At 39.1% G+C, this 20,036-nt stretch overlaps 1 protein-coding gene across 1 annotated transcript in view; it reads right to left on the reverse strand.

Annotated features, from left to right (window-relative positions):
* Nucleotides 1–15,840: 15,840 nt before the first annotated feature.
* CEMIP2 (cell migration inducing hyaluronidase 2) overlaps nt 15,841–20,036 on the reverse strand; it is a 191,401-nt gene continuing 187,205 nt past the window's right edge. The window contains exon 25 of the mRNA XM_057305542.1: nt 15,841–16,633. Within this exon, the coding sequence (XP_057161525.1) occupies nt 16,622–16,633 (12 nt within the window). The 3' untranslated portion in view covers nt 15,841–16,621. The remainder of the gene's footprint in view (nt 16,634–20,036) is intronic.

Genomic DNA, 20,036 nt, shown 5'->3' on the forward strand with positions numbered 1-20,036 from the left:
CATTGTATTAAGATAAAGAACAAAATAAGGCACAGAACAGCTATCTGCTAGGTACCAGGAAAAATTGGCTAATCTCAGAAAAAAGGATCTAATTAGATTGATGACAATGGCTAGGGTGTAATTCTGGTATTCTCTGAGCAGAAATTTACCTCATGGTTGCTAAATAGGAAAAAAGAAGGGAAGAGCGTGTATGTTTTGAAATAAATTGGCCTTAGCAATTTTCCCAGAGATAAGTATACTTGGACCCTGACAGAACCAATCACAAACAAAGTGTCCAGGCCAGCCAGACAAGATGGTGGAGTCTTCCTTTCAGATACCTTCTCTAGCATGGGCTTCATTTACTGAGGAGTTACTGGGCCCAGAGTGGTCCACAGGGGTGGGGGAAAGTGACATTTGGAAATACGTGGCACCCTCTGTGGCTGACCAGTGGCTGTGACACAGGAGACCAGGACAGTAAACATCATGAATGCTTCAATGCAAATGCTTCAAATGGTCTTCAAAAGTTTTTATTAATAGAATCATGAAAAACTATGTGACTACTTGTATTTTTAAGTTATCGCTTAAAAATGGTTAGTAGTTTAAAAATGTTTAATAGTTGCTATATGTGTAACCCATGGCACACAGTGAAATGCTTATGGGCTTAATGTTTTGTGTGTTGTTGTTGGTTTTTTTTCCGCAAAACCTTAGAGCTAAAGATTTAGCTCCTTTGATTTAAGGAAAATATCTGTTACATCACCTAATAGGTAATGGGGGTCCAAGCCCATCAGCCAAATCAGATTTATGTCCCATTCTAGAAAATCCAGGTTTCATTTTCATTTTAAATGAGTGTGTTACTACACATGCCTATGATAACTTGTGAATTCTAAGATAACAAGGGAGAGAGAAGTCATAGGAACTCACCATGACTTCATTGCATAAATGATATACAGTGCCATCCCTAATGAAACTTTCTCTGACTTGGTTGGTATTCCTAGTTATTCCCTGTGGAGTCATGCATTCTCACTTGTCTGTTTATTTGGTGTCCAGGTTTACAAACTTAGGGTCATTCACCACAGTTAGAATCAAGAGGAGGAAGAGATTTGCATTCCTTTTGTAAAATGGGAGAAGGGTAAGGGGACAACACAATACAGTTTTGTCCAAAATAATCCCAACACTTCTTGCCTTGGTATAATTATTAATAGTGCCCCTGTTTAATCTCAAAAGTGTTCTAGTTTGAATGACAAATTATATGGTAGCCCAAGAAAGAGCAATTGTGGTGGTGGGGGGGAGGAATGGCAAATCTCAGGTGCGTTAATGTCAGTAAAAAGTCCTTACAAATGTTAAGAGTCTGGAAAGTCTTAATGCACTCCCAGTGTGTGTGAACCCCAGTATGAAGACAGCTGTCTTGGAACGCCATTTTACCTGACCAGAACTTTTGCTCTGACATTTTTCTACACAGGGCCTAAAATTATAGACAACCTAAGCAAACGCCAAGGTCAATTATTTATTTAGAATCACTTGGAAAGCACTCTGTTGTCATTCCTAAGATGAAATAATTCCCAAAGTCTTCGGCCAGAATCCAAGGCTATGAGGGTCATTCAAGACCCAAATACCACCCACTCAATAATGCTATCTATAAAGGCTAAGTAGGCATTCCCTACATACTTGTTTTTCAACTGCTTCTAGGCAGAGTCCACTGCCAAAATCCACAAGAATCCCCCTCCCTAGAGACCAAGGCTCCTCACCAGCACACACTGCCAGAGCTTGAGTCTCTTGTGTGTGGAGAGAACATTCGGCATCCCCAAGTGCCTATGCTGAAATGGAGGTAGGCAGGAAAGAAACACTGGGAAGTTCAAGCCCAAGTTAGAATATCTGATTTGGAGTTTCTTCATGTTTGCCACAGAGCAAAATGGCCCCTTAGAAGAGATGGTGATGACAGAAAAGCAACTTCAGATCCAGAACAGTCTTCCATGACCCTACAAGTCAACACAACTTGCACACACACTGCAACCTTCCTGTCTGTCCCACTTCCATAGGCTGGAACTTAAATAAATCATTACAAAACCAGACCTGAAGCATAAGAGAAATAAAAATAAACTAAAAAAAAAAAAAAGGAATGTTAGTTACATTATAAAACTGTTTGCAACAACTACACAGGTGCAGCCACCGAAGACAAAGACTATGAAATTTTAGAAGACTGATTCTTCACACCTATTTGCAAGACTACATTGCAATATTACAGCACCTTTTTCCATCTGCTCTTAGCATCACAGTGTGAAAGCTTGCAGGACCACAAGGCACAGTCCCTAGATATAATCAAAGCTATATTTGAGCTCAAAGAAAAAAGGCCACAGTAACTGATTTTACATTAGAAAGAAATCATAAATGAAAATAGTCTGCTGATAATTCTTGGCAGACTCTCTGATTTTGTGCATGTACTTATATAATTATACAGCCTCTGGTTATTAATGAAAAAATGTATTTTACATGAAAATGCCATTATGCCTCCGTATTAGTTTAAAGTGGTGATTCTCCTTGGGACTGAACAAATATTTCAAAACATCATATTTCAAAATACTTATAATGTAACTCTACATAGTTTATTACTTGAACTATGCAAGACTCGATTCTAGGGCATTGTTTTCAATGTCTACATTAGGAAGTCTATGGCATTTTAAGATCAGGAAAAGACACTCTGTCATCAACATTTAGAACATAACTACCATACAGAAGGCTGTATAAAAACTGGGATATTTTTAAGATTGGGGTTGGGGCAATGAAAAGGAGACCATGATAACCAAGAAGTAGAAGGTAGAATCCCTGACAAAAGTATGTGCAAATATGTGAAATCTAGCTATAGTCCCAGACCACAAAGTCATGAAGCAAACACATTCACAATATAACCATAATAACTGATGCTCATTACAGTCATACAGAAGGGAGGTGCAGATCTAGGGCAGGAACAATAACAGCAGGAAGCAGCAGGTGCTACTGACATATGGTGACTGACGCAGTCTTAATCTGTAGTGTATAGCTGAAGAAACAAAACTCAGGGGCGCCTGGGTGGCTCAGTTGGTTAAACGTCTGACTCTTGATTTCAGCTCAGGTCATGATCTCAGGGTCTTGGGATCGAGCCCCGTGCCTGGCTCTGTGCTCAGTAGGGAGTCTGCTTGAAGATTTTTCTCCTTCTCCCTCTGCCACACCCCTGCTCAAGCTCTCTCTCTAAAATAAATAAATAAATCTTAACCAAAAAAGAAAAAGAAAATCTCAGAAACTATCCATATATAAATGTTGGAGTTAGATTTTAACCAAGTTTGTCTGACTCACTGCTTATGCTCTGTCCACCAGGCAATACTCCCTATCCTAAGGACAAGTGAATTTTAACCAGGTATTGAAGGAATTAATGCACATGAGGGGCCAACAGGAGGCAGAAGAACAGACGTATCTTGGCAGGATTGGCCTATGTGATAGAGACGCTGAATATATCTATCCTTGGTAGGCTGCAGTAGCTGACTGGCTGGAGTTGTTGGTACAGTCAAGCAGAACACACTGCGTGAGCAACAGTAACAGCTGCCCCGTCTATCACAGCCAAGGTCGCAGTTGGATCTCCCTCAATATCTATCCAAGGCCTTGCCCACAGCCCTGGGCTGCATTTGGAATCACCTGGGAAATTTTTTAAAGCTATAACTGTCTGAGCAAAATGCCTCAGAATTCTCAATAAACCCATCTGGAGCAGATCCCAGATATTAAAGTGATTTTTAAAAACTGCTTAAGTGATTCTAATATACATCCAGGGTGGAGGCACACTGACCTTAGCATAATATTTTTCAAACCATGGTTCAAATGGTTTCAGAACAACGGTTCTCTTGTGAGTTTTCTTCAACTTCTGATTGCTACTACCACTTGTTCATCAGAAAACCCAGTTTGAGATAATGTGTGATTGAGTTCAAAGAACTGCACAGTGTCCGGGTTCTTGGCCACCTGAACAAGTCGGGAAGCCAGCCTTGCAGCATAGCTAGGCAGCACCTTGCCGGGTGTGCCTTTCCTACGAGGAGGCCAAATCGTGGAAATGGGGGGACAGATGGTCTGTATCCAAAACACAAACAAGAAAGACACAAAACTAGATCAGTACACCTTCTCACTCCCAAGAAATCACCAATCATATGTCAGAAGTCCAGGGTGACATCTGGTCGCTCACCTTTCAAAAGAGATTTTTCTGTAAAATGCTTGAGTGGCAGCACTCTATTCACCAAGTGTTGTCAGTTTTTCCATAAGGAAATTCTCGTAATGAGGTGAATAAAAAAAAAGAATAGAATCGTGTGCTTTTATGGCTTGATAGCTAAAATACCCAAAGATTTATGCAAAGAAACACATTTAAAAGGATATATGTTTGCTTTTGCTTTCACTGTCCTGAAGTCAATTATGGGAAACTGTTTCTATAAGCATAATACCAAAGTGATATTAACTATCAATTCTGATGGTATGTCTGGCTGATTAGAGATTGATTCTTAATGCTAAAAAGAATGTAGATGGGAAAAGGTCACGAAAAGTAGTAACAGCCACAAAGGCCAAGCAATGAAACATAAAGAGCAACTGCAGGTTTACTTATTTCTTGCTATAATATTAGACTTCTTCTTCCTTTTTTTTCCCCTTAAAAACATCAGCTTGCCCTTATAGTTCTGTGGGCTGCATATCATTGACTTAATAAATTTAGAAAGTATTGTCCCAATGAGTGACAGACAAGGGATTGACAATCTCTTTTTTTTTCCCTCTGAAGCTTGATAAATGTCACATGCAATGCTTTGACTGTGTTCTACTCACTTACCTTTCAAAAAAGATACTTAATTTTTTCTTAGTATTCAGTGCTCTACCTTTAATAAGAAAGATCCCATCAGTGAAGGAGATTTTGCCAATTAAAGGACTCTTTTCCAGCTTCTGCTTTCCAGGGATTTCCATAATCTTAACCATATGCTTCCTATGGTATCTTTTAAGAAAAAACTAAGATGATATTTCCCATCACTTCTCTATTGCGCTGTTTAGTATTAATATTTTTTAGACGTTCCTAACTGAACTGAACTGAAATTAAACTTGCAATTTTAATATACCACCACTAGGTGGCAAGGCTGCCGCCATCATATAATTCAAGTCACATGATGAGTGCCCTACCGCAAATGTGGATGACTCTACTCAGATCTTCCTCATGAAAAGACAGATGTAATAACAAGTCCTGGTGAGCATGTGGAGAAAAAGGAACCTCATATTCTGTTGGTGGGAATGTAAGCTGGTGCAGCCACTGTTGGAAACAGTATAGACATTCCTCAAAAAATTAAAAATAGAATTACCATATGATCCTGCTGGGTATTTACTCAAAGAAAACAAAAACACTAATTTGAAAAGATATATGCAACCCTATGTTTATTGCAGGATTATTTACAATAGCCAAACTATGGAAGCAACCCAAGTGTCCATCCATTGATGAATGGATAAAGAAGTGGGTGTGTGTGTGTGTTTGTGTGTGTATGTGTAGTGGAATATTACTTGGCCATAAAAAAGGAATGAGACCTTGCCATTTGCATGAACATGGATCTGGAAGGTACAATGCTAAGGGAAATATGAATCAGAAAAAGACAAACACCACACGAAGAGGCTGCTTTTAGGCAAACAGGCTTGAGTGATGGAATGTAGAAATGGCCCACAGCAGCCCCCTGGCTGAATAGACAGGCCCATCAGGAAATCACCTCAAGAGGCACCTGGGTGGCTCAGTTGTTAAGCATCTGCCTTGGGCTCAGGGCGTGATCCCAGAGTCCTGGGATCAAGCCCTGCATCGGGCTCCCTGCTCAGAGGGAAGCCTGCTTCTTCCTCTCCCACTCCCCCTGCTTGTGTTCCCTCTCTTGCTGGCTGTGTCTCTCTCTGTCAAATGAATAAATAAAATCTTAAAAGAAAAAAAAATTAGGAAATCACCTCAAAATACCATCCATAGGCCCTAACTGACCAAGGGACTACTTAAAACCAGGCACAGTTACCAAAAAAGGGAAGTTCTATAGGTCCTCATACCTCCCCACCGTCCCCCTTTAATAACAGCCCCCACCCACTGCTTCCTTGCAGACAGTCTCTCCTTTGCTGTCCTGCCTGCTGCTCCCTTGCAGTGTATTCAGTCAACTTCTATCTCCTTTGTTCTTCCTCAGGTGAATTCTTTTCACTGCCCTCGCCACCAGCTTCTGCCTGATCAACACCACATTTAGACACCACACCATACGATTTCACTCATACAAGGAATTTAAGAAACAAAATAAATGAACAAAGAGAGAAGATGACAAATAAAAAAACAGATTCTTAAGTATGGAGAACAAACAGATGGTTACCAGAGAGGAGGTGGGGGCGTGTGGATGAAATAGGTGAAGGGGATTAGGAGCACACTTATTGTGATGAGCACTGAGTAATGTACAGAATTGCTGGATCATTATATTGTACACCTGAAACTAATATTAGACTTCTGTTAATTATAATTGAATAAACAATTTATTAAAAATAAATTTTTAAAAGATAGGTTTTTCTACTTGCAAAATTTAAGTTTGGCAAATTAAAACAGAAGTTCTCATTAAATGAGCATCATTTTAAAAGTCAGTGTTCCAAACTTTTCTTAGCTTGTAGGGAAATGCTCCTCCAGGAGATTCATCCCAAAGTTTCCGTGTGGTTTAATATCCAGTTGGCCTCAAACTGCTTCTCATTCTTAGCCAGGTTCCTCTTTAATTAGCATTTAAAAATCAAAGCGCCTCACCCAGGTTACTTACTTAAAATGCAAGGCCTTACTTAACTTTCCCCTGCTTGTGAATTCTGTGTTTTCTTCATTTCTTTTCTAGCTCTTGAAGAAGAAATGACTTTGAGGGAAATAGAGAACCCAACCAACCAGCCCCTTTGATACCACCAGCTTTCCTGAATAGAAAGACACACAGTACTGTTAGCAGCCACACCCACCGTCTTTTCAACTTAAAAACAAACGCAAACTATCCTTTAAGTATAATACATCTACTTCCATGACATCTTTTCCCAGATGCAAAATCTGCGACTCAACATCATTTTCAGAGCTATTTGAATTTCTAAAACTTAAATGCATCTTGAACAGCATTATTAAGAAGGGTTCTATCAAACGCCAAATTGGTCTTACTGCTCCTTCTATAGTATTTACAGACAGGAAGAAAGAGAGCAAACCACAGTATCCAAAGCCACAGACTAACGTCAAACTAAACCCAGTGAAAAAAATAATCGGAAAAATAACCTGATTCCCAGGCCAGTTGTCCTGAAGATCAACAATAACGATATAAGAGGCAAACACTTCTTGAGCACATAGTACCTGTAAGGACCTCTAGGGTCATCTGTTCTGAATAAATTTCCAGAAACTCCCCAAGCAAAGTTTAGAACACTGCCTACCTTCTAACATCTGCGTGTCTAAAGTGGTATTTGTTATACCACATTGTAATTGTGGGGCTACTAACGGTTGGGAGTAACTTGATTTTAGGAACCCCAGAATCACAACAGTCTGCTCTCCTAGAACACAACTAAATACTATTTCCCTCATAAGTCACTTGTTTCTCTATATATATCTGGCTTAGTCCATGTAGTTCATTTATTCATAAATTTATGTATTTTAAAAGTCTAAAATTAGCAGATATTAATAGCATAATCCTCTCCTCCTAGCTGTTTTTTATCTCGTTCTGTTTTAAGTAGCATACCAAGATGGTGTGTGTTATGTTTACTTAGGGGTATCTCTAGATTCAATTATTCCTTTGGTTTGTGAAGAGCTAAAATTTCCTTAAAAAAACATCAATATAGGTACAAATGACTGGCTTTTATACTATTAGATTTTAGCACTGGCTCATTTACATAGCAATATTTCTTTGCTATAAGCCAACAGCTCTAGGTCAAGATCTTCCCCACAGCCTGGAAACCATTTAGACCTCTTAGCTCAACTTCAAAAGCACAGTGTTTTGAACTGCCATTGCTAATGATGGCAGTGATGACAGCAACTGACAATAATGTTGAAGTACTGACCTCTTATTTTTATTACTCAGGAAATTCCCTCCATCACGGTTATACCTACACTCACGACGTATAATTATTAGACCAATCATGCTACATGTCAGCCCTGCACTAACGTCTGGTGCCCTGGAAAAACTAAACTTCTAGACGATCCAGTCTTAGCCATCCAGGCTAATTTCTTCCCCATGAAACCCTTTGTCAAAATGCCAACGGGGGAAAAAAAAAGAGCTACTGGATGGGGTGTGGGGAGTGAGACGGAGGTGTACGTCATCGCAGAGGGGTAACTTCTCAGCACATGAGGCAATGACTCCCAAAGCTGACCTAGAGATGCCTGTTGAAGAGGCAGATCTTAGGGCCCCACCTCTGGCCATTATCCTTTTGCTCCCACTTTGATAAATACAGAGAGAAAAGCTGCAAAATGAGATTTGAGCAGGAAGAAATCTACATAACTCACAAACCAAAATAGCCACCTTAAAAAAAAAAAAAACAGTGAAAAGATGTTCCAACTCCACATTCAATCTTAACTTTTCTATTTGGCATAAATTGTGTGAAAGGTAAAGTCACAACTGATGAAAGGTGAGCAATGAAGCCTGGCTTGAAGAGAACAGCAGCCATAGGCTGAGTAAGGAACACCCATTCAACAGTTTGGGCTGAAAATTAATCATCTCAAAGAGATTTTCCCTTCCAATGCCACCAAATTAAATGGTGCCCAGAAAACATTCTGCCCGTGAAATTTTTGCCTCTCCACAACAATACTGATTTCCATATTTGCCAAATTGTCAATTTAGAACTGGCAAGGTCTTTCATTGTTTACAGTTTCCCCCCTGCCTTAACCGCCCAGGAACTGTGCCAAGACCCCCAGTGGATTCCTGGGCAGTACTGAGCCCTGCATGTACTGTGGCCAGCCTTGAGCCTTGTATATACTATGCCTTTTCCTATACATACATACCCATGATAAGGTTTAATTTATAAATTAGGCACAGTAAGAGATTAACAACTAATAATAAAACACAACAGCGATAACAATATACTATAATAAAGGTTACGTGAATGTGGCCTCTCTCTCTCAAAATATCTTATGTACCGTACTCACCCTTCCTGGGATGATGTGAGATGATAAAATGCCCATGTGATAAGATGAAGTGAAGTGAACTATGGAGGCGCTGTGACATAGGTTAGGCTACTGTTGACCTTCTGACAGTCAGAAGGAGGATCATCTGCTTCTGGGCTGCAAATGACCCCTGGTAACTGACACAGGGAAAGCAAGTAAGGGGGGGGCTATTGTACAGAGAAAGATTTTGCCAGTGGATTTAGCACACATCTACTGTGCCCTAAGAAGCCAAGAAAAATTGAATCAACCGACAAAGAATACAGGGAATGAGAGAATAATTGGGCATTTCCCCCCAACCCCTGCTCCCAAATTTCCAACTCACATCTATACATAACCTGAGGTCTACACAAGTCAAATCCTTTCAACCATGCAAGTCAGGAAGTTTTCTCCAGTCCTTTGGAGGCTTATTGAAAAGAAAACGATATCCTTGGCATATGTTTTGTTTTCCTGTACTAAAACCAAACAGCATTGTTATTTTAGCAACTATATTCAGATCGAAAGAACAACTTAAAACAGTTCCTATTCTATTAAGCTTCCTGAAACATCCTCACTTTCAAGGATCTGTTCTATGGATAGCTACACAGATGAAAATTTTGCTTTCAAAGAGAAGCTCAGGAACTTGGAGGTAAAGAAAGAGAACACCTGATGCCTGGGCATATAGGGAGTCAATTTGCTCTCAAAACAATTGTAGGACAGCACCCAGATCACAAAGATCCCTAGCTGGCCCACTTAATCCAGGACACTATCAACAAATCATTCTTTTAATGGGATTAGCTTTTAAAAATGAAGGCAACTACTCCTACTAGTTCAAACAGTTATAGTATTTAACCAAAGATGCTTGTGCTCTTTGTTACGTTTATGTGATTTTAACTTCATATAGAAATCTGAGCACAGGGGCACCTGGGTGGCTCAGTCGGTTACACATCTGCCTTCAGCGTAGGTCATGATCCCAGGGTCCTGGGATCAAGTCCCATGTGGGTCAGGCTCCCTGCTCAGCGATAAGTCTGCTTCTCCCTCTCCTTTTGCCCCTCCCCCCTGCTCATGCTGTCTGTTTCCCTCTCTCAAATAAGTAAATAAAATCTTTAAAAAACAAAAACAAAAAAACAAAAGGAAATCTGGGAATAAAGCCTCAGTGGTAGTGACCATAGCCTAAACATTTGAAATAGGTTTATTTCTTTTGTTTTAGAGATTATGGAATCTCCAGTAGGAAGAATTTCATGGCTAACTGCTTCATGGATTTACCTAAAAGTGGAGCTTAAGGTAGCCATGCAGAGGCCTGTTTTAAACTGTCTGAGGTGTGCCTATTTTAAACATGTTCTTTTGTAACTTTCTTAAGTTTTCATCTTGTATGCATGTGTGCAAATTTTCCCCATGATCTGATCACACGGGACAAAATCCACACCTCCTGGGTCATACTCAGCCCCATAATTACATTCTGGATGGTGATTTAACACGGAACAGATTTCCTAAACAGAGTTTTATTTCTCAAGCACCTAATGCCCCCGATTATGATGCATTCCTTTTTTCCTCTATATTGTAAGAGAGAGTTTAAGGAAGTTTTCATTTTTCTAAGGCTACCCAAATCCAAAGAGAAAGGGCAAATGATTACAAGATCAAAGACAAGTAACCATGCTAGGTTTTTAATTGTGTTTACACAATTGAAATGCCCTGGGGCTAGATCTTGAGCATTCCCAACAACAACAAACTAAAATTGCATTAGACATGAAGTAGCATCTTAATATGCAAAGATATTTTCTTAGTAGTCAGTTATAAGAACTAGTTATTAAACCAAGAGCACCAAGATGAAACTCATCAGTTTGCAAACCCAATGTCTGTGAGATCTTTACTGACCTAAATCCAAATTAATTTACTCTTGAAAATGTCCTCCCCTTTTGCAAGTTTTGCTTCCAGACTCTAAGAGCCACCTCAATTATTTATTTCTACTTTATAGGATACGTAACAAGAATCTAATAGCTCTCAGAAATTACTACATAATTCAACTGTCTTATTTGATATTTTAAAATATCTCAATAATGTGTATTTATACAGAAAACAGTCAAATATATTTGTTTCATTAGTTTTTATGTAATGGTTTGCTCATCTACCTTTAACATTTAATTTATTATTTTCTAAACAAAGTTTTGGTATTGTCTTTGACCTTGTAAAGGATGCAAAGACACACACAAACACATCCAGAACTTTTGAGGCACTAAGAGAAAATACTGGGTAGTCAAATAAAATACTGTTAAAAGTCATAATCATCCACATTATGACTTATATACCTTCCTTGGTTACTTCTTTTTAATACAATAGGTGAGGTCACCAATGACAGGTAGAAAACAGTGCTACAGAGAAAAGCCTTTAAAACTAAAACTCATTTCAAATAACTTAGAAAGGCATAATGATGAAGAGAATGCCTTCAGTCCGTCTTCCAATGATTTAAAACCTGCTGATGCCTCAAAGAAGTATTCAGAACAATATTGTGCTTGGAGGGGGTTTTATTTTATTTTTCATTTTGTACTGCATCCATCTGGAACAAATCTCCGTGGGTGTGTTACATCTTGAAATCACAATTAAAAACATTAATCGGATCTGGCCCCACCAGATCACATAACCTTGGGTTGCCCAGTACACTGACATTCTCTAACCAGAATGAGGAGGGAAATTTTTGAGATTAAAAGAGTTGTTTCAGGTGTGGCTTGTGGTGTCACTACTCCAGGAAGGAAGAAAATCTGGGTGACTAAGCAATCTTCCTCTTCTTACCACCATACCTAACCAACCTGGTGTAATAAACAAAAAGGTGACCATCACTGGACCATCAGTCCAAAAGGAAAATAGAACCATTGATATCTTCTTAGATACCTTCACTAATTAAGAAAAAAGCAAATTTAAAAAGAGGCAAGAAAGATCTCAATTCTATTGTTAAAGTATCAATGAGTATGAAACCTTCAGCAGATTTTCTCTTCTTAAGGATGACCTCCATTTTCCGATTATTAAAATATTATGCAGTTACTTAATAATCACTCATAACCCCATAATCTCACCAGATAGAGGACAGCCAGATTATCCTCCCTGTAGTATTTTTCAATGCCACCTCTTATCTAACAGAATTGCACTCAATCTCAATACAAAAGAGTTCAACCAGCTGTTTACCAACACAGAAAAGAGGTCTTGAGAATTTCCCTCGGCCTCAGTCATGGTCCACTGGGCACCATTCACATCACCTTCTCAGATCTCTGCTGCTAGCAGGTAGACTGATTTGCACAGCTCCCATCCCAATTTCCATGGTCTAGCAGTATTTACACCATGCTTCTACTGGCCTTGCTGAGTATTTTTCCTACCTACACAGTCTGGGTTTCTGATGCTCTAAAGACAACGCAACCCTAGCCCATGCAAGGACTTTGTGTGAAGTGCGCACATGCCCCCCCCACACACACACACTTTAAAAAGGCACTGTTCCTTTTTAAGGCAGTCTCCATGTGCCCTGTTCACTTGGGCAGAGTACAAACTGCACAGCCCTGCTTGGGGAGCCCTGCCTGAAGAGATGGAGTACATGAGAACCCCCAAGTCCACGTGCATTGCTCTTAGGCTTCTCCCATGCTCTCCACCCACCTGCAGAGATTTACCTAGGGGTGCATGGCGTCATCAACACTGGTAATCCGCTATCCTCTCTCCACAGCTGTTGACATGGTCTGCCATCTCGAAGAGTTTTAGAAAGAGAAATGCTAATATCTAGCAGAAACACAGAGCACTTTGGCGTGGCTTCCTCAAAAGCAGCACCCAATAAGGGAACAGAAACTCAGTTGCCTGTTTGGTATAGACGGTGAGGTTGTGAATTAGAAGGCAAACACATACAAAAAAGGCATAAAGTGGATTTCTTCCCATTTTTCTGGTCAAATTGAAGCTTGAGCCCCTGATATTTTTTAGTCCGGTGAAATTTCTCCCAGATACTAGCAACAGGTTGACTATCAGTATTGGTCTTTGGAAGTATTATGAATTCATCTTCCAGAATGTCTTCCTAAGGATTTTCATGTAAAGTGGGGAACTATTAAGTAGGAACTGCTAGCCAAATGCTATTTTAAGCTAGTGACTGATAATTAGTTTTTCAAAATCTATCACCCCCTACTGATTTTATAAGCCACCTAAAACCACAGACTTCAGCTAACACTACTATTGTTATATTAGAGGTAGTAGTATCAAAAGTACCTTGAGAATTTTAATAAAGCCAATATTCTATTTGCTTGCAAATATACAAGTGTAATGGTACCCATCAGAGAGAAGAGTACTCTAAATGATTTGTAAGGGAGACTCTTTACAAGGTGCTCCCTTGATATATTAATGGCCTATTAAGTCTTTTTTAAATGAATCTTTATAGAACCCACTCAGCCAATATTAGTTATAATAACTGGTGTTTGCAATGCTTAAAATTAAAATGAAGGTGTAGAAATAAAGAACTTCCTTTACCCATGCCCATAATGAAGTATTCCATTGTGAAGAAGTGAAAACATCCACATTTGAGGAATAAGGAAAAGCCTGTGCTTTCAATATACAAAATGAATTGTACCAAGCAAATCTTATTGTTCCCTCTTACTCTAAAAAGAAATTTTAAATGTCAGCAAGGTAATATTTTAAAGAATTATGATTTATCCATTTCATAGAATATTATGTAGATACTTAATCATCCATGTTTAACAACAATGAGTTTATCATTACAAATTTTAAATTTTAAAGATGAAGCTATTCAGGATTTAGGTAATAAGTACAGAGTAAATGCTCTACCATTAGGACTGCAATTCTTCTGTTCCACATTCATATTGATATATCCAAAGAATAAAAAAATCAAAAGAGGAATAGATAATTATGCAAGTTTAATAACAGAAACTGAATTTTGTGCAAAAAAATATTATATATCTACTTAAAAATAGTCAAGAGTAATTGAAAATAATTAACATTTTATGGGAAATGTATGATTCCACTTTCTAAAAAATATGCATACTTTATACTGATAAATGCACCATATTTAATAGTTCTCTCACTCTGAGACTGAGTGGTTTTTAAAACTGTTTTTGTACTTTTCTATATCTTATGATCTATCTACAATGAACATGTACCATGTTTAAAATATTTGTTCTCAAAGCGTCATGTATTTTACTACAAATTAAGAAGCAACTACCTTGATGAATTTTTCAACTCCCATGGACCTTGTGAAACACATATTCCAGTCAAATTTCTAATAAAATTAATCTACAAATACTAAACTCTATCTTTGAAATTGAATGACTTTATTTTTTAAATGTAAATTAGGAGAGGAAAGCCTAAACCTATACCATTAAGGCACCCAATAAGAAAAACTGGGGGCATTTCACACAGAAGACAGAAGACAAGCACAGCTCCTTTCCAACCACGCAAACCATATTCCAATTACCAAAGTAAAATGGCTGTGAGTTAATCCTCAAATGGGGGGGGGGGGGCAAACAAATAAAAATTTTTGTTGAATGACTTTCAACTGTTCTTCAAGTTTCATTTCCAGAAATTCTGCACACGTCCTTTAAAAACCAGAGTTTCTCTTGCAGTTAGATGCACACATAGTCACTTGCCTTTCGTTAGAGAACCAACCAACACTATAGCTCATACCTTGACAAGACCACCTTGAGAACGTGCCCCACCCAGGACCTCACTGGAATTCCAATTCCAACTCCAAATTCCAGCATGTCTCCAAAATGAAAACCTACCTCAAACCTACCTTTCATGGAGCTACATTCCAGAGGCTAAGAAAATGAAAATCAGGTCAATAGAACAAAAAATACATCGAGGAGGTGAGGATTTATTGGAGGAAGAGATCAATATCTGTGGTCAGCTGTGATTTAGAATTATGATGATATCAGTCATGAGTGTTTGATGTTTAACCTTTATACATTATTTAATTCAGGAGCCTCTTCACATCCCTTTTCTCTTCCCCGCCCCCTCCTCGGCAAGCCCCTTAAAACTGTCAACATAAGATTCAAACTTGACCAAAATAACTAGGTATTAGAGTTCTCAATGAAATTTGTGGATTAAAACAATTCCAGGTGAAAATTAATTTTTTTAGATATATTATTCTAGCCAGAGGGGGGAAAAAAACTTAGCCGAAAGCAACTCATTTAGTTTCGATAACAAATAGGAAAAAAATCTCAGAATAACCAAAAGAGATCTTATCACACGTACAAACACTGTCAACAACAATAACTAAACTGTATTATAAGACACATTAGCAATGTTAGTTCTACCCTTATAGCATATTTTTAAATTTTCTGCTGCTAAACAGAAGGGAAACATGATCAAGAAGTCATTTAAAGCACGTCAAATTAAAGAAAAGTGACTTTAAAGTAAAAACCATTCACAAACCATGCATTTAATCAATTCTGGACAAACTAGAAACTATAACTGAAAAATATAAGATTTTTTAATGTTCAGAAACCTTGAATATTCAAATACTGTCATTCACTTTTTCCATTGTAATCCACAATGACCAAGTAATTTCACATTCTCCTACTGCTAAGAAAATTAATAACTGCTGAGGTACTGATAGAAAACAACAAATACACATTTTTGCTGGCCCCAGTTATTTGTAGTCTAAGCTATTTATATAATGCAATGTACATTGAAAATAATATACCGGTTATTTTACCTACATAATCTCTTTATATTTTAAGACACAACTTCAAACTTGGGGGCTAAGATTAAACTTCATTTCATTCCAAATACTGGAATTACTGGATGTTTCAGAATATACCTTTGTTCCTAAGAAACTGCCAATTCATAGACAATCAATCATATTACCTTATCACTCTATTAAATAAATGTTTTTCAACTATACACTTGACTCACCACCTGAAATAACAACCCAGGGGCTCCCTACACTATCCCCGTCTCCACAGAGAGTGCAATGAAGACACTTAATGAGCTTTATAAAGAACTTTTCACAATTCAGACAAGTTTAATAGACCTCATCCTCTTCTGCAACTCCCTTCTAAAGTTTTCTAACAAATCTCCACCAAGGATCAAGCCAGGAAGAACACTTTGGTGTCCTGAATTTAAAAGGCTCCTTTGATCTCCTACACCACTTAGCAGCTGCATTTCTGAACACTTAAAAGAAACATGAAACTCACCAGATTTGTTTGTTTGTTTTTCATTTGGGCAACCTTCAAACACAGGAACTATAATGATTCCAGCTGTCTCTTCATTTCATTCTGCCAAAGCCGGGAGGTGCGACAGGTGCGGGGAGAGCAGCAGCCCGGCGCGCGCCCGTCGAGGAGGACTGAGGGGGCGGGGCCTTTCTCCCAGGGCGATGGGAGAGCCCAGGCAGTGAAGCCTGCCCCAGGTTGGTTGCAGCTATTGGCTTTGGCAGCTCCGTCTTCTAGCTTTGCTTCCAGTCTCGTGGTGAGTTTGCAAATGATGGCTAGCTCCCCCGCTCCAAGGGGCTGCCTTCCCAGAGGAAGCTCCAGTACTCCTGGGTCAACTGCAGAGCTAAGTCAATGCAGAGGGAAAACTAAATTAATAAAGAATTCCTTCATCTGGTCACACCAACTGCCACCTGGAGCAAAGGAAGTCATTTCTTCGTTTTCCCAACTAGATGATAATTACCCCAGCCCTCACCTTACGCTGTCTGTGTAGGACATCGATTATTAATACTTGCATGAAGCATTTCCTGACCCATGTCCTATTTATAGCAGAAATCGCCTTTGTTTGCAGTGCCTTGTGGGATCAGGAGGGAATATACCACTTACCCTGTGCAGCATGGGGCTTTGCCTCTCCAAGCCTCATTACTTAGACTAAATACGAACTATGATGCTTCATGATAGTGACAAAGTACAATAAAACAGTTGGTGGTTCCACTGTTGTTCGCTTCTCTCTTTTATGCATGAGCAAGTGCACACCATTAAGACGAACCTACTGAACCACCAGCATCCTGATGGTGATGGGAAGGTGCTGCCTTCTGATGCAAGAGTCTCACCTGGGGAATGTGCACCATTCTCCCCAGAGATGCTGAGGATTTGCTCTGTTTTCCCACATTATGCAATGCTCCAGAAATAGAGACACAAATTATATCTGACCGATCTTTCACATTCCTGAAAATGTTTTGGAAGGTAAAATCCCCATTTCCTTTTTTTTTTTTTTTTTTTTTTTGAACTTAGCTATGTCTTACTTCTCAATTTTACAATGAAATTTCTCAAAGGTAATAATGACCTTCATACAATTTCTCTTAAACACCTTTCTGAACTAGGCCTTAAACCTCTTTCTGAGTTCTTAAATAAAAATCTAAGCACGTGATGTGATGAGCACTGGGTGTTATATGCAACTGATGAATTATTGAACACTACATCTGAAACTAATGATGTACTGTATGTTGGCTAATTGAATTTAAATTTTAAAAAAGCAAAAAAAAATCTGAGCATGCTAATTTAATAGACTCAGGGGCAAGGGGAGAGTGACAATGACAATAAAAGAGTGAACCAGATTAAAATATATGATAATAACATGCATTTTATAGGATATTTGATGTGGCTAAAAATCCTGTAGTAATTAATGTCAACACTAGCCAGGAGGTGTTAGCAACAAGACCCTAAAGACATCTTGAAGAGGTCCCCATTTCACAGAGCAGGACCCCGAAGCTCCCAAAGGTTATGCGACTTGCTTGATGCCCCCATAGCAAGGTCATTGGAACATGAGGAATGAAGCCAAGTCTCCTATGTTCCAGAGCTGTGTTTTCATGACATCATGGTTTGTACTTGTTACGTATCGTATTCATTTTCTATTGGCGCCTAACAGATTACCACAAACTTAGTGGCTTAAAACAAAACACGTTTCTTAACTCATAGTTTCCATGGGTCAGAAGTCCAGGCACTGTGTAGCTGGATCCTCTACTAGGGGGTCTCACAAAGCAGCAGCCAAGATGTCACTCAGCCCGCATTCATTTCTGGAGCTCAGGGTCTTCTTCCAAGTTCATGCAGTTGTTGGGGTTCATTCAGTCCCTTGGGGTTGTAGGACTGGAGTCCCTGGGTTTCTTTGCTGGCTGTCAGGTGGGAACACTCGCAGCTCCCAGAGGCCACCCACAGTACCCACACGTGGTTCTTTTACAACACGGCAGCTGACTCACTCTCTAGGCCAGCAGGAGAATCCCTCTCCGGTCTGCTAACACAGTCTTATGGCATACAATGCAATCACATGACTAACTATCCCATCCCCTTTGCTACACACTATTGACTTCCCTTGCCTACATTCAAGGGAAGGGGATTATACACAGGCTGTGACTCATCGGGGGTCACCTTAGAATCCTGCCTTTCACAAGTGTGATTTATGATTTAAGAAATAAAAGCACACACACACGTATGTGCAACAGTCCTACATTGCCTAATAGCAAATGTGAAAAGACTGGTTGTATCAGTGATTTCTAGTCACTAGTTACACCTTTTCTTCGTCTATTTGGGCTACTCCAACAAAATACCACAGAGCGGGTGGCTTAAACAAACGTTTATTTCTCACAGTTCTGGAGGCTGGGAAGTCCAAGATTACGGTGCCAACAGATTAGTATCTGGTGAGGGCACTTTTCCTGTCTTTTGCACACAGCCTTCCAGCTGTGTTCTCTCTGGTAGAGGGAGAGAGCATGCGTGTATCTTCCTCTTTGTAGAAGGGCATTTATTCCTTCATGAGGGCCCCACTCGCACGACCTCATCTAGCTCTAATTACCTCCCAAAGGCCCCACCTCCAAATACCATCACACTGGGGGTTAGGGCTTCAATCTATGAATTTGGGGAGGACACAAACATTCAGCCCATATCAACCTTCTATTTTGGTTATTTTTCTGTTTCTTTCACTGTAGTAGCCTGAGGCTATGAGGCCTTTTTTATTAGTGCTGTTCATCTTATTTCTTTAGCACTCAGGCTGTGAAACCCTTGATCGTGTACTTTCTTAAGAACCAGGCTATTCTACTTGAAACAGAAGGCAGCTAATAGGGCTGAGTCTGCTTTTGATGCCATACATTTGGAAGGTATCCAAATGATTTGACAAATAGACAGAATTTAGCCAAGGAGGGGGGAAAAATACGGCATCAGAGATTGGAAAAAGTAAATGATCTCTTGACAACTAGGGGGGAGAATTTCACTATGTGGCATGAATATCCATCTATTGCCAGGACTTGGGCAAGTGTTGGATTTTTGGAAGGAACTAGGAGAGCACTTCCTTAGCAGCATTTGTGATATAACTGAAAGGGGAAAAAATAGAATTTGAGATCTGGATTTAGGTCCTCTGTGACATTTGTCAAGTCACTGAGGCCTCTGACTCCTTCTTCCATATATACATACATATGGGGATAATAATACCTTCTCGGGCTACTTATGAGAAGTAGGTGAGAAGATGCATGGGGAAATGGCATCTTAGCAATCATTTAGCATAGGAAAATAAATTTTACTTCGGGATAAGATCAGAGTTTGGCTTAGATAATGTTGACCACAGGCCAGGGCTGGCTGGCGCATTACTTGATTGAGTCAACAGATTTATAGGATCTGGAAGTCATACATATGTTAGGCATTATTATTTAAAATTCAAAATTCATTGAAGTTAAGTATAAAAAGTCAAACAATGCATAAGGAAAGAAATAAAGATGCAATCCTTGCTGCATTCCCACCTCCTAAAGTGTGCAATATTAAGTCTAGTGTGTGCTTTTCCCTTGCACAATGTGTGTGCGTGAATATACACACATATACAGAAACATGTATGCATATATATGAGATTATTTACTTGTTTTAACAAAGATAGTATACTATATATATTATTCTGTAAATTGAAACTTGACAGATTATGGGCCATTCATAAAGAACTAAATTTATTTTCCTTTTTTCCCCCTAATTTCTGTGTGTGCGTGTGTATGTAT

This window comes from Ursus arctos, unplaced genomic scaffold (assembly GCF_023065955.2).
Source record: "Ursus arctos isolate Adak ecotype North America unplaced genomic scaffold, UrsArc2.0 scaffold_33, whole genome shotgun sequence".
Classification (NCBI taxonomy): Eukaryota; Metazoa; Chordata; class Mammalia; order Carnivora; family Ursidae; genus Ursus; species Ursus arctos.